General features: G+C 51.9%; 8 protein-coding genes across 8 annotated transcripts; 4 read left to right on the forward strand and 4 right to left on the reverse strand.

Annotated features, from left to right (window-relative positions):
• Positions 1 to 77: 77 nt before the first annotated feature.
• MYCFIDRAFT_200067 (uncharacterized protein) lies at positions 78 to 989 on the reverse strand (the record flags this gene model as incomplete). The annotated part of the gene is made up of 1 exon (XM_007933203.1): positions 78 to 989. One exon carries the CDS (start codon positions 987 to 989, stop codon positions 78 to 80), a length of 912 nt encoding a protein of 303 aa, XP_007931394.1.
• A 1,015-nt stretch (positions 990 to 2,004) lies between these two features.
• Positions 2,005 to 3,283, reverse strand: MYCFIDRAFT_98969 (uncharacterized protein; the record flags this gene model as incomplete). The annotated part of the gene is made up of 2 exons (XM_007933204.1): positions 2,005 to 2,988; positions 3,047 to 3,283. Coding segments are annotated over 2 exons (1,221 nt in total), but the record flags the coding sequence as incomplete, so codon positions are not given.
• Positions 3,284 to 4,206: 923 nt separating this feature from the next.
• MYCFIDRAFT_45025 (uncharacterized protein) lies at positions 4,207 to 6,057 on the forward strand (the record flags this gene model as incomplete). Its single annotated transcript, XM_007933094.1, has 1 exon — positions 4,207 to 6,057. The coding sequence occupies one exon, from the start codon at positions 4,207 to 4,209 to the stop codon at positions 6,055 to 6,057; it is 1,851 nt and encodes a 616-aa protein (XP_007931285.1).
• Positions 6,058 to 6,649: 592 nt separating this feature from the next.
• Positions 6,650 to 7,111, reverse strand: MYCFIDRAFT_84361 (uncharacterized protein; the record flags this gene model as incomplete). Its single annotated transcript, XM_007933205.1, has 1 exon — positions 6,650 to 7,111. One exon carries the CDS (start codon positions 7,109 to 7,111, stop codon positions 6,650 to 6,652), a length of 462 nt encoding a protein of 153 aa, XP_007931396.1.
• Positions 7,112 to 7,717: 606 nt separating this feature from the next.
• On the forward strand, positions 7,718 to 9,964 carry MYCFIDRAFT_179099 (uncharacterized protein; the record flags this gene model as incomplete). The annotated part of the gene is made up of 15 exons (XM_007933206.1): positions 7,718 to 7,776; positions 7,808 to 8,184; positions 8,216 to 8,285; positions 8,314 to 8,391; positions 8,418 to 8,550; positions 8,577 to 8,903; positions 8,953 to 8,971; positions 9,031 to 9,072; positions 9,105 to 9,126; positions 9,158 to 9,272; positions 9,295 to 9,454; positions 9,480 to 9,520; positions 9,547 to 9,554; positions 9,581 to 9,592; positions 9,625 to 9,964. 15 exons carry the CDS (start codon positions 7,718 to 7,720, stop codon positions 9,962 to 9,964), a joined length of 1,803 nt encoding a protein of 600 aa, XP_007931397.1.
• A 26-nt stretch (positions 9,965 to 9,990) lies between these two features.
• On the reverse strand, positions 9,991 to 10,956 carry MYCFIDRAFT_179100 (uncharacterized protein; the record flags this gene model as incomplete). The annotated part of the gene is made up of 7 exons (XM_007933207.1): positions 9,991 to 10,410; positions 10,446 to 10,566; positions 10,595 to 10,638; positions 10,685 to 10,756; positions 10,786 to 10,855; positions 10,883 to 10,900; positions 10,940 to 10,956. The coding sequence occupies 7 exons, from the start codon at positions 10,954 to 10,956 to the stop codon at positions 9,991 to 9,993; spliced, it is 762 nt and encodes a 253-aa protein (XP_007931398.1).
• On the forward strand, positions 10,955 to 11,628 carry MYCFIDRAFT_84360 (uncharacterized protein; the record flags this gene model as incomplete). The annotated part of the gene is made up of 3 exons (XM_007933208.1): positions 10,955 to 11,092; positions 11,143 to 11,308; positions 11,375 to 11,628. The coding sequence occupies 3 exons, from the start codon at positions 10,955 to 10,957 to the stop codon at positions 11,626 to 11,628; spliced, it is 558 nt and encodes a 185-aa protein (XP_007931399.1).
• A 615-nt stretch (positions 11,629 to 12,243) lies between these two features.
• MYCFIDRAFT_84359 (uncharacterized protein) lies at positions 12,244 to 13,494 on the forward strand (the record flags this gene model as incomplete). Its single annotated transcript, XM_007933209.1, has 3 exons — positions 12,244 to 12,300; positions 12,540 to 12,828; positions 12,878 to 13,494. 3 exons carry the CDS (start codon positions 12,244 to 12,246, stop codon positions 13,492 to 13,494), a joined length of 963 nt encoding a protein of 320 aa, XP_007931400.1.
• Positions 13,495 to 13,764: the final 270 nt, after the last annotated feature.

Consider the following 13,764-nt stretch of genomic DNA (forward strand, 5'->3'; position numbering starts at 1 on the left):
CTACAACTTCATGCTCAACTCTGAATCCAGAACTAAAATCCCTTCCCACCCAAACCAAATCCCTCCTCCCACCCAACTTAAACCCTCGCCCCCCTCCCCCTCTCTTGCCTCTCCCTCTCCAACTCCCCCACCACCCTCCCCAACTCCCCCCTCACCCTCCCCTCTTCCACCAAACTCCACTCCGTCCTCAAATTCACAACACTAAAGAACCCCTTCTCAATATCGACTTTCCCCACAGCTTTCTCCGCTTTCAACATATGCTTGCGTGCGACTTGGGCCGAAAGGTTTGCCAAACGAGCGGAAGTGAGGATCGAGGTGTGCAGGGTTGTGAGGTCGGGGTCTAGGGTGCCGGAGAGGAGGAGGTGGGAGGGGGAAGTGGTGGAGGATTGAGGGGTAGTGGTAGAGGTAGGAGGGGTGGTGAGCATTTGTTTGAGGGTTAGGAGGGTGGTGCGTTTGCGGGATGGGAGGGGCTTGGGAATGGGAGCCATGTCCATGGTTTTGGAAAGTGGGTTGTGGGTCGACGCCCTTTCCTCCTCGTCGATGGTCTTCAGCGCCGCTCTTCTATTTAGCTTGGTGTTGCGAGGTTTGCGTGACGGGCGTTTGGGAAGCTCAGAAGCATTTGACGTGGTCTCACGAATTGCTGTATCGAGCATGTGATGGAGGTCAAGAATGATTGGAATACTGCCGCTCGAGTTGTTGCTATACGCTGACTCCAAGCTAGATCGTGGATTTGCCCGGCCTTCGAGTGCTTCCAGGGTGGTAAGGTCGTGACTGAGCCGTGCTGGAGTGGTGGACAGTAGCTTCATGTCCTTTTCCGAAAGCGTTGCGATGCCCCACCGGCGAGTGTTGCGCTTTCGTACGGGACAATATCGAGGTCGGCTATGAGTGGTATTCTGGCGGATCGGAATCCTTGACTTCAGAGTCGTGCTGGTGGCAGTCTGCTTCTCGGCTCGTGGCAGCTTTCCCTCGGGCTTGGTGTTGTGATCCATTGTAATGGTCTACCGGGTTCTTGTGTGTCGAAGTAGGTTGATGATGATGTTCAAGTTATATCGAGAGTTCATGGTGATATGAAAAGCAAATACAAGCGCCATGATTGCGTCTGCAGCATGTGACGGCGGTGAAAGTGAGGATATTTTACTGCATGTGCCAAACACTGCTTCGCTGCTTTTCACTTAAAGCGTTTGCAGTCTCGATTCGTTGCGTCAGCAGCATATAACAGCATTGAAAGTGAGGATATATTCCAAGCATGTCTCCGCTACTTCACTTCAAGCGTTTGTAATCTCGATTCGCAAGCGCTTTGAGGTGCATGTGAAGTCTTGATTGTGTCTATACGGCAAGTAGCTGGTTTACGAGCGGCCTAAATATCTCAAGCAAACGGAGTCGGCTCGTGCACAAGCTCATGACTACAGTCTCTCGGCGTCCAGATTGCCCGGCGGCTTCTCGTGCATTGGACAGTGAAGCCGCGCACTCGTTCTTGAGATCTTGGAGATGTATCAAAGCTTCCATTGTTGGTCAACGTGCGGAAGAAGCTTGTGACGTGCGTATGTTTTCGGCCATCACCTCATAAAATATCGCTTCTTCCCCAGCCTTGCAGCAGTGCACACTCTTGACAACGCTGGACAGAGAGTTGACTCGATCACACCACAATACGGCAGTGTAGAGCGATGCAAATTGCCGTATCTGTGCTTGTGTGGTGGTCAGTATTCGTGATGTCCGAAGCCTCGGTGCAGTCCCAAATCCGGCGATACGATTGGTCGAGACGTGCATGACGCTAACAAATGTCACGATCTCTCGGCAAGATCTGTCGACTTCTGGCTTGTTCTTCGGCATATTAAGGTTCCAAAATGCAATGTGAGTGAGGGAAATGCTGGGTCTAATGTTGATGAGAGGGAAATGCTTGTGATTGATCACTCCCGTCTCCAATTCTCTTCGGTTGTTAGCAGCATATCTGATAATTGATGGACATGAACTGATCTAAGCTCATCACTGCATGGCTTTCTTTCCTTCTTGCACCATGCCTTCCAGGTCATACTCGTAGATGAAAGCGTTCCAATTCTCGAACTTCTTCTTCAGTTTCTCCTTGTCGACTGCTGCGTCGGACCTGCCGCACAGAAGAAGGCCGGCTTCGTTGCTCTGGCGCGCAACTTCCGACCTTCTAGGCCGCCGGATTCTGTCGTAAACCGCCAAGGCTTTCGAGATGTCTGCTTTGCTCTCGACTTGATTTAGGACTGTTTGCAGGAGGAGGGCATCCTCGATGGCTTGGCCAGCGCCAGCTCCTCTTGCGGGCGCAAAGGACTCTGCAGCATCGCCGATCGTGCAAGTATTACCATTGCTGTATTTCGTAGTGCCAATGTGAGATCTGGCAGCTGCAGCGAAAAGCTTTTCCTGTTCGGCGAACAATTTCGCCATACCCTTGCCAATATTTCCCCAGCCGCGAAGATCCTCGGCTACTTCGTCTTTCGACCACTCGTGGAAGGGTTCTTGGTATGGCCAGCCAGTACCAGTAGATGGGCGCTCCTTCCAGCCTGCGATGACTTGCATGCTCTGGCCGTTGTCAAGCTTGTCGGTTAGCAGAAAGCCGCCGTCGCCGACCCATCCAGTTTGGATGTCTTCCTCGCAATGCTCCTTGCCAAACGCTTCGATGCCCTTCTCGAGTGGAACCACAATACGCATGTTGAAGCCACCCATGCCTCTCGGTTTCGTGGCCGGATTGTCAGCACCCAGAACAGCCGCTCGAACCACGGAGTTGAGGCCGTCACCGCCAATGACTGCGTCAAACTCTAATGACTTGCCGTCCTCGAAGTGCACCGTGGCCGGACTTCCTATATCTATACCAGGCTCGACTCTCGTGACCTTCGCGTTTGTATTTATCGGTATGCCCGGAATGGTCTTGTTGATTTCTCTCTGAAAGACGCCACGCCCGACCACGATCTGCGGAGAAGTGTTGTCGAGGTACGCAATGAACTCGCCAGCATCTGGACCGGTGCCCTAGGATTAGTCAGTATCTGCTTAAAGATATGCTCGATGCTGCGAGGCTCGCCAGTACTATCTTCGCGCTTCTCGGCAATGGCGTTCCGCCTGCGTCATCAAGAGCTTTTCTCAACTCCGGATTCAGCAACTCCAGAGCTCGCTGTGCATTTGAGCCGAGACCAAAGGCTTGACCCTGCACCCAAGAGCCATCGCTGCCTTCGAAGATGGCAACTTGGAAGCGAGGGTTGTCTTTCAGGCCTTTGGCAACGCAGACTGATGCAAGGCCGTTGCCAATGATGGCTACTCTTATTGGTGTGTCTGCCATGATGTGTGCTATTGTAATGACTGTGAACTTGAGAGGATTGTGCTCAGCAGTTGAGGCGTCGGAAGGAAACGAAAGAAATGTCCCGAATCTGTGGCACAGAGCTGAGGTGCGATCAGAGTTGTGCTCTACTCCTCATTAGGGATTGGTTGGACAGCTCTGGTGGATCTGGACCGAATGTCTCCGTGTGCATAAAGTGGTTGACATGTGAAGACTGGTCGATGAAGTGCTCTGCATTCTGAAGTGTAGCATCAAGGACGCGGAAGGAAGCGTGCACTGTACAGTAAGCATATATGTGCCACGAGGTGTTGGAGACGTCTCCGCAGCGTCGACTCTCCATCTCTTCATCTCTTCACCAAGGTCCAATCTACTTCAGGTAGCGCATATTATCTGACCCTGATAACTTCTTCCATCACCATCTTGCCGGCTGTGATCTATCGATGTCCTCCGGTAGAGAATGCACGCGTTCGTGCTCTTTGACCGCGTCCCAGAATATTCGCCGACTCGTCACCGCAAAGCATGCATCGACATCCGACAACGTAAGACTACCAGTACGGTAACAACGATCTTCCGATTGCCGCCGCGTTCATACTACTATGAATTGTCGAAGGAAGATGAGGGAGAGAAAAAACCTCCATACCAAGATCACAATAACGCGTGTTGCAATATCCATTTCGGGACAGTCTGAGAACTACGCAGCAGGACGAACTCAACCCACGCCCCTCTCAACAGGATTCAATGATGACGTTCATCTCGTACAGCTCGTATCGATACGTATTTATGTAAGCGTACAATCGTCCCATTCCAAGAGCTCCAACGGCACCTCTTGATGAAATGAAACTGGAATGAGCAGTATTATGTCTCACCAACTCATCTCCTCGACTGATCTGATCTGATGAACCCACCCAACACCAATGGAAATCTCAACCTTCCTCGTCCCTACCCTGCTCGCTCTCTCCCTCTACCGCTTCTTCACAGTCGGCCGCTTTGAAGCCCCAGCCCTCCTCACCACATACATCTTCCTCAGCTCCATCCTCCCCTTCGCCAAAAATGCATACACAGCTTCACGCACCGGCATGCCACGCATCCACGTCTTCTGGCACCCGCATTCATTCATCTGGATGGTAGCCGGCGTCCCCTTACGACCCTACCTAAAACATTACCTCCCAAACTGGATCTGGGATCGTCTCGCCCCCACAATCTACGGCTGGGAATTCCAAGAAGGAATGCGACCCTTTGAAAACTTTGCCGCGCCGCAAGGTGACAGGAAGACGTTCTGGTTGGTGAGTTGTGGTGCGGAGCTGGAACTTTATACTTGGGATCGAGATATTGTAAAGCAGGTCTTGATGAGACATCAATACTTTCATCAGTTGAAGTTGACGGCGTTTTTTCTGGAGAAGTTTGGGAAGTCGTTGTTTACGAGTAATGGGGAGTCGTGGGCACGGCAGAGGAAGGTTCTGGCTGCGGTTGTTAATGAGAAGATCAGTAAGACGGTGTTTGGGGAGACGGTTAGGCAGGCTGAGGGGTTGGTTGAGGAGGTGATCAGGAAGGATGCGATGAGTGGTGGGAAAGGCGTTGCGGAGACGAATCGGATTTTTGATATGCTGAAGAAAGTGACAATCCACGTTCTGAGTGGAGCTGGGATGGGAACAACTGTGTCTTGGTCTAATGATGGTGGGGAGAAGAAATTAAAACCAGGGATGAAGATGGACTATATGGACGCCTGCAAAATTGTCACTGGAGCTACTATGGGCCCGATCATTCTGCCGCAATGGTTCACCTCTAACTATCCCTCCTTCCTACCTGGACACGACTTTATGCGAAACCTCAGCATTGCTATGCGCGAGTTCCCAGTACATACCGGTGACCTTCTCAATTTAGAGCGAGAACGTCAAAGAAATACTTCCGCAGCTGCAAGTACCACTGGCAACGCAATGTCCGCCCTCCTCCAACACGCCAAAACCGAAGAGAACCCCAACGGCCTAACGGAAGACGAAATCCGAGGCAACCTCTTCATCTTCACCGTCGCAGGCTTCGAAACCACAGCAAACACCCTCAGCTACACCATAATGCTCTTGATCCTCCATCCCTCATGGCAAAAATGGCTCTTCGAAGAAATCGACTCGATCATACCCGCTTCAGGACCTACAGATGAGGAACTCGACTACCAAACTCTATTTCCCAAATGTCAGCGCATCCTAGCCTTCATGTTCGAAACCCTCCGCTTCCATCCACCGCTAGTCCACATCGTCAAGGAAACGCAAGGCGAACAGATCCTCGTCACGGAGAAAGGGAAAGAACTCCGTGTCCCGGATGGCACGTTAGTGTACCTCGATGCCGTCGCGCTCCATCTGGATCCCGAAGTTTACCGGAACACCAATCTTGACAGCGCTCGCTACGAGAAAGAATCTGACGATGATGAGCTCAAGTTCCGGCCGACGAGGTGGTTGCATCAAAGCTCGGATTCGAAGATTACGATGTTCGCGCCTCCGAAAGGTTCGTTTTTATCTTGGTCCATGGGGCCTAGGGGTTGTCCTGGGCAGAAGATGAGTCAGGTGGAGTTTGTAGCTGTGATTTTGACGTTGCTGAGGAGGCATTCGATTGAGGTGGTGAAGTTTGATGGGGAGAGTGATGAGGAGGCGACTGCGAGAATTGAGAGGTGGGTTGCGAATAGTTTTAGTAAAGCTACGTTGGAGATGAGTGGGGTGTATGATATTTCTGGGGAAGAAGTAGGTTTTAGAGTGGGATTGAGGAGGAGGAGATGAGCATTTCCGAAGCGTTTGTGGTAGGATGTGCCTTCTCCATCTGTGTGAAGGAGCCGAAGCGTCTTCATAAGCGCACCCCATCGCTCGGTCTGCGCTCCCGCTGCTCTGCTCCTTAAAGAGCGGTACCATCACAACCTGCCACCTCCCATCCCCTCCGCTCCCCCTCAAATTTATAATTCCACACCATCCCATCCTCCCTCTTCCGAATCCACGTCACCTCAATCCCCACATCGATTTTCTTCCTCAACACCTCCGCCTCCTTACAAAGAAACGCAGACAACATCCCAGCCAGCTGCCGAATCCTCCACGCATGCGACAAATACTTGTCCTGCACATGCATCTCAACCACAACCCTCCTCAACCTCCCCAGCCTCACAAGCCCTTTGAAAGATTCACAATCAAACTCCGCCGCTTCCTGCAAATACATTGCGTTGTCGAAGTGGAGGCGCACAGTTTCGAGACGGGTGAATTGCGTCCAGATTGCGGGCCAGAACTTGGCGAGCTCGTCATGAGGTTTGGAGGAGGACGAGGATTTGGTGATGTCGACGACTCCGTGACGGGCGGTGATGAACACCAGGTTCTTGATGTATTCTTATGCGGATTCGGGCACGATGGGGATGAGGTTTCCCGGGAGCACGGTTGGGAGGAAAATCAGAGTGCCGGGAGGAGGGAGGGTTGCGCGGAGTTCGAGGTTGTCGTACAAGATCGGCATGGCTTCGTGGAAGATTTTCTTGCTGACTCCTGGAGTTTTGAAGTTAGCAATGATGTATTTGGAAGGCGGGTTGGAGATTCGAGATTTACGGAGGATTTCCGGGTGGTGTGGCCCGGAGCTGCAGGTGCATTTTATCGGGAGCTGCTTCCCAATTTCGCTACTCACGAGCTGAGCGTTCGAACAGCAGTGGCTCTCGGACGGGATGTGTTGGCTGGCAAAGACGTATTCGTAGATGCGCAATCGGAGCTCTGGGGGGAGATTCATGAGTGACTTCGGCTCGTGCGTCTCAACAGCGGGTGATTTTGATGCCGGGACTTTGCACAGTTGTTTGGCGCTGGCCATGGTGGGTGTACTGGAGCAGAAGACATCGTCTTGGTCAACTGCCAAGGGCGAGGTACGACCAGGCGGGAGTTTTCTAGGTAGTTTTGGTCTGATGCGACGTCTTGATACTGGCTTCGGTGCTCCTGGTGTCTTCGACGTCTCTGTCCCGCGTCCCTTTTGCAGACTTGGTGTGCTGTCATTCGAGGCGGCGTTGATGTTGTTGCTACTCGGCGGGATCTCGCGCCCCTAGGCGAGTTTCGCCCGTTTTCTCAGGTGCTTGAAGACCATGCTCAAAGATGCATGTTCATGCCCAGGTTCTTAGGAGGTGAAGAAGGATATTTGATAATGGGACAAGGTGAAGTCTCGGCAGAAGCAGGCGAGGTGAGGTTTGTCGCGCGTTGTCGCCTACCTGTAGTGCCTTCTTCTTCTTCAGCAGCTCCTCCTCAAGCCTATACTGACATCTCTGCCTTCGCTCACCACAACACTGGCCTGTTGAGCCAACGCACCGTCCACCGGCGAGCATGGAACTAACCCACTTGACGGAGCGAAGAGGCCACACCTTTCTCGCATGGCATTCTATCACCACTTCATATCCGACATTAACCTCTGCAGCCTCGGGAAATTGAAATGGAATACGTGATAAACGACTTCACTAAACCCCATCCATCAAACTCGCAACGCCTTTCGTGAACCCGACTAGAGCAAAAGTTCACATAGCCCACCATGCCATGAACTCTGCCGGCTAAGATTGCACTATGCAGCTGTAGAGAGCTCCACTATCGCGGACGACCTTTGGTTACCTGAAGCGCCGGAAATAATCCCATTTCGTCACCTGCCCGTGTCTTCTGGCCTCCCTTGGAGAAATTTCATACCGGCGAGGACGGTTTCCCGGTTCGTAGTATGCCTCTCGCTGCTCTCTGGTCCGCATGTCAAGCTCCTTTACTCCCATGTCCTGTCGAGGACGTACCAAGTGACGACTGCTTGGCCGATACCTGACATATTATGGGCTTCTATCTTCATAGAATGTAGGGAATGCGTCAAGCACGACATGCTTCACAAGCTCAGGGGCGAGTCTACCAAGGAAACTGGGCTTGGTGATGGCAATGAGCACAAACAATTGGCAAGCTACTTCCCATTACATCCATCTCAGCCGAGTCGCCATCACAGCCTGTAGCAGTAAGCATGTGATTGCATCGTGAAGGTCAAAAATCATGCTACTGCAGAACTCTTAATCGTAGCCACGATCATCTTGACCGATCAGGCGCATGCTCCTTTTGGTCCTTAGTCAATCCCACCTGTGAGTGTAAGCAAGCGAGCATCAATGAAGCTTGACAAAGCAGCTTACAGCACAATTTCAATATCCAGTCAATTCCGTCTCGACGCTTGCGCGGCGCCCCTCGCTCCCCGGTAGCGCGAGTCGGCCTCTCGGTAGTGCTGTCGGTACTCTCACTATCCATACTGTCCCGGTCCGGAGGATAATAGTGAGCTCGACGACTGTGCGTTGGTTGATGCGCACGTGGAAAGGCATTCGAATGAGTTCTGTGCCGACTTTCTCGATCATGAAAAGAAGGACCTCGATGATAGTCCCGTGGATATCGCTGATGAGCAGCAGGAGGACGTCGACTTGATTTCCCTGTCATGTTTAAACTCTCATTCCCCATTATTGTGGGAGGCCGAGGACATACCAGGCGTAGTTCATTTCATACTCCTGCCCACTGCGCGCAGATCGACTCTTTCGTTCCTCGCGAGCACGCTCCCTTTCTTGCTTCTGCAATCTTGCTTGAGCTTTTTCTTTTTCTGTAGTGGCACGCCAGTCGCGCCGCATTTTTTGATATAACCCTGGTGGTAGGCCTGCAATTGAGGCCATTGTGAGCACCAGATGTTGCTATCTTTGGATTCTGCTAGGCTTTGAAATTTCTTGCGCTGTGGATGTTGCTGAGCTGTGGATGTTGCTGAGCTCTGGATGATCTTGAACTGTGGATGTCACTAAGCTCTGGACCTTGCCGATCTTGAGATGTTTTGAAGCTGATTTCCAGGTGCTTGATTATCAATAGGAGAGACACAAAGTGAAGTGGAGAGGTTTATGCGGCCAAAGAGTGTGCCACAAAAGACTTGTGCGGTGACTGCCTTCCCAGCGCGATTCGATGAATCTCGTATATTGATGGCAACAGCGACTGATATTGTATAGGGCAACGCCGACCCAGCTACGCACAAACGTGCACATGTATATATGTCGAGTGGGTGATGAGGTCAAGTCAAGCTCGGGCCCAGCATCGGCCCTGATCATTTTCTCGTCGCTTCACTTGAGCGGAGCAACTAGGTGCAAACAACGACTGGTGCAGCATCATTGCATAAATAATGAGTGTGGCTCTGTTTGACGTTTGCTTAGTGGATGCGCTCAAGACTTGCGCAAGCGATCCAGCTGTGATTGTGACATTTCATGAGATTGGATCGAGCTCGCGTCGTGCAATCACATCTGGGTAGGCTCAGATCGCACAGAGAGTCAACTTCACTTCATTGCAAAGCTAAAAAAGTGGGCCCTTGGCGGCGATCATTTCTGGGACCGGAATTTCGCTCCCAGCAGCTAGAACCCGTGAAGATCTTGGCTCTACATTTCGAATGCGTTTGAGATATTTGAGCAATGATCCATTCGGTATGGACAATCTTCAAAAGGCGAGAGCAGCTCCTGAAAAGAGCGAAGGGGGCTTTGCAAACGTCGACATCCAGCACGGAGATATGATCATGTATGATATTGACAAGATGATCAGCAAAAGCCATCATGCAGGTAAGAAGAACCTTGACATGGCCGACCAATGTCTGTTTCAATTCACAGACTACATGCTAAATACAAACGCCATAGCAGATCAATCATAATCTACTCCCAAAGATTCGCAGAATGACTACCTATAGTAGTAGCCATGCTTCTTGTCATGCAGACGGTCTTCCTTGGCATCCAGCGCGTCTTCCCTGGCATCTAGCGCGTCTTGCCTGGCATAGTTCTCGTCTTCCCAGTCCTCGTTGTCGGCGGTCCATTCTTCCAATTCCCGCTCCCGCTTCTTCTTCTTGCTTGAACCGCCCTTGACGATTCTTTTGCCCCGTTCGTAGACGTCTTCCGTGATCCTGCCTGCGCCCGTAGCGATGGCGCTGGTGAGTGCGTCATTAGATACAGGAAGTGTCATTTTGTGTGCTTCTGTGAGATTTTTCGGTGGTTGAGTGTGCTGATTGGATGTTCGAGAGTTTCGAGATTGTGTTCGTGTGAAGAGCTGCGATCGACGATATTTAAGCAATTTCAGGATTGTAGTGAAGAGAACATCGTTGCCCTTGCCATCATCGCCCTAGCTACGGAGTCATATACATGCGCGCGAATCGTAATACTATACCACAGGTCATAATGAATGTGGAAGAGAGCGGTTAGTGAAAGAGGCCAGCCCGAGAAAGTGCGCCGGGCATATATATACAATGCAGAATGGGGTAGGCTGTGCAAAGATCTTTCGATTTAATGACTCAATGCTGTGCGATACGAAGCCGACGGGATCGCCACATGTTTCCTAATCAACGAATTAGAGTGCAGCTGCTGGAGTTTGCATCGGATACTACAATAATTGGAGTTTCCGTGTAGTTGTTGGTCGCCGATGTCTTGCAGCGAGCGAGTCGTTCTTCGATTTGCTCCCACATGCACCGCGCATCGCTTTCACATGTCGCCGCAACTTAGCGCGAGGCCCGTGCTCGAGCTTGGGCTCAATTTCTGCCCACAGCGTCTTCCAACTTTTTCTTCGTCACCCCCTGGAACACACCGCATCGGAGGTCGTGCTCAGTCCATCACACAATCAACCTCGTCAAAGAAACAACTCATTATCATACAACATGGCCGGCGCTGCTTCGAGAGACGTCCGGTACGCTGACATGCTTGTTGTTTGTGGCAACTGCACATGGGAGGTGCACAGCAATTTCGTGTGCCCGCGCGCCGCGGTTTTCGAGAACGCTTTCGAACGTAGCAACCCGGTAAGACCAAAAATACATCAAGTGGTTCTGTTTGCTGAATTATTCGATAGAATATGGTCGTCGACTTGACCGGCGAAAAGGAACAAGTCGTCGCCGCCGTCATCGAGTATATCTATGATGGCCATTATGGCTCTGCAGAGCCAGCATCGGATGATGATATCAGTCTGCACGCCGACGTCTTGCGATTAGCCAATCAACACCGTATGGAGGACCTTCGTGAGCATGCTTTCGATTGATACGCCTACACTTTGGCTGGCAACTGGAATCAAGCATCCTTTGCAGATGCTCTTGACCGCCTCTACACCAACATGCGCGAGGAAGATATCATGCTACGCATTGCAGCAACTGCAATCGCCGTGACGCATGCCCGTGAGCTTCTTGGTGATCCTGCGCGATACGCTCGCTTCAACAGGGTCGTGGCGAGGCATGCCCCACTGGCCGCCACCCTCGCGCAGAGTCTCGCTCACGCTCTCAATGAGTCTCAGAACGGTAGTAACTTCGCCTCGCAAGACACCCGCACACCAAGTCCACCATAGCGATCTGATTCGCGCTGTCTCCGGTGTCCACGGTGTGAGGAGCACTTCGACGCTGAGCTGCCATCTAGCGGTACATACCAGCATCAATGTGATACCGAGCGGACCCAGCAAGAGCATATCGGCAACAGATACACCCCGTCGCAGTGGCGCACGTACTATTGTGGTACAGATGCCGAGCCAGACCCAGATGCCTAGGCGGAATGCGAGAGACGTACTATTGTGCTAGAGGAGCCAAGCGAAGCCCAGATGCTTAGAGAAATGGAGAGGAGCGCATGTGATGCCTCCAAGGTTCCAAAGTGATCCAGGGCAATGAATGCGAATACAAACGCTTCGGACGGAAATTGCCTTCGTGAGCCGCCATGAGCGGCAGTTTTGCATAACACCGGGCTTTTGTCCAAGAAGCCGAAGGAGAATCAACGAGCCTCAAGTCCCATCTCTTACTTCTACTGTCTGCCTTGCGATTGTTGTAGAACTTTTTCATCGTCATTTTCACTTCCGCATAAGTATTAATGTGGGGCGTCCGGCCTTACTTCACCTGCGTGTGATGAAGACGCGGCTGAGTGAGAGACGATAAAAGAACTCTCCCTGCGACATCAACCTCTCACCAACGTCGACATGGAGCCAGCCCTGCACTGCCTCCGCCGTAATGGACGCTACCAAGATCTCAGCATAGTGTGTCCTGATCGCACAGTTGTGGTGCACAGCGTAGTAGTCGCGCCGCAATGGGGTCATATCGACAGGATGTGCAGCCAATTCCAAGTGAGAAAATAGCAGCCAATGACCAGAGCAAGACTAACGAGGCACACAGCAGGGACCAGACGTTCCAAGACGTATTGACCTGCCGGACGAAAGCTCCGAGATCGAAGCCATAATTGATTTCTGCTTGCTATGATGGAGACTACGGCAAGCAGTGTCTCAGACCAGAACTCTTCCATCATGCGTGCGTATTCGAAGTTGCCGAAAACCACGAACTCTTTGCGCTCAAAGAACTAGCACGAGCCAAGTTCAAAGCGGTCAAGGAGACAGATTCGATCGGAGCCGATGTCGCCAGCACGGCCGAGAATTTGTATCGGACTCAAGAGCACGAATTGCGAGAGGGTTTTGTCCGCACCCTTCATGCTCGCCGGGCTGAGCTCCTCGGCCAAAGCTCAGAAATCCGCGAAGCTCTCTTCGGCATTGCAGGACTTATGAAGAGACCTGGTGGCCTTCGACGTCGATGGGCGATCTGAAGTCACTCCGCCAGGCTCAGGGGATCGAAGGCCTTTGGGAGCCACGTCGGGTCAGACGAAGGATGGCGAAAACTCGAGCGGCCAGAGTGATCTCTTGCTTGAGCGTACCGAGACGACAGATGATGAGGATGAGGCTACAGCATTGCAGGAGCCAGAGAGCTCCGATGACATGGATGGAGAAGACGAAGATGTCGAGGATCCGCTCGATATGGGTGGTCCAGAGTGGCAAAAGCGTAGACACGACCTCATTCAGCTCCTAACAAGACTCGGCGAGGCTACACGCAACAGTCTGTCAAAGACCATCGACCGGGCCGGCCGTAGATTTCCAGCAGCATACTCTCTGGTTGTGAAGCAATTGGCCAAGATGCAGCACCGCTTCGATCCCACCCGAAACGACATGAACATGCTTCTGATTGCCAAGCTGTACCTCGCGATCCGTGTGCCAACTCATCGTGAGGAGATCATGAGCTGCGGCAAAGGCGATGTACTCCCCGTCGACTTGCCATGGCATGTTCTCACAAAGCAGGAAGGTCCTGTTGAAACTTTCGTGATCCTGCTCGAAGAGATCCTCGAAACACCGAAGCTGTGCAAGCAGACCAAGAGGAAAAGAACCGAATCGCCCTCCGAACGACTGTGACATGCCAGAAGCAATACCAAACCCGCACTCCATTGGAAGCATAGAGAGCCAGCCAGGATAATCACCAGAAATCCACAACAAGAAATCATAAAATCAACCCGCCAGCCGAGGCAGGGCGCCTTCGATCAACAAAATGCATTGCAAATATCTCGCCATCACACACGAATGATCCAATTGAACCCCCGATGATACTCCTCTTTTGACTCCACGCTATGCAAACCTCAAACAACAACAACAAAAAAAAAACAGGAACTCCCACATCCATAATGC

The sequence above is a fragment of the Pseudocercospora fijiensis genome (genome assembly GCF_000340215.1).
Source record: "Pseudocercospora fijiensis CIRAD86 unplaced genomic scaffold MYCFIscaffold_10, whole genome shotgun sequence".
Taxonomy (NCBI): domain Eukaryota; kingdom Fungi; phylum Ascomycota; class Dothideomycetes; order Mycosphaerellales; family Mycosphaerellaceae; genus Pseudocercospora; species Pseudocercospora fijiensis.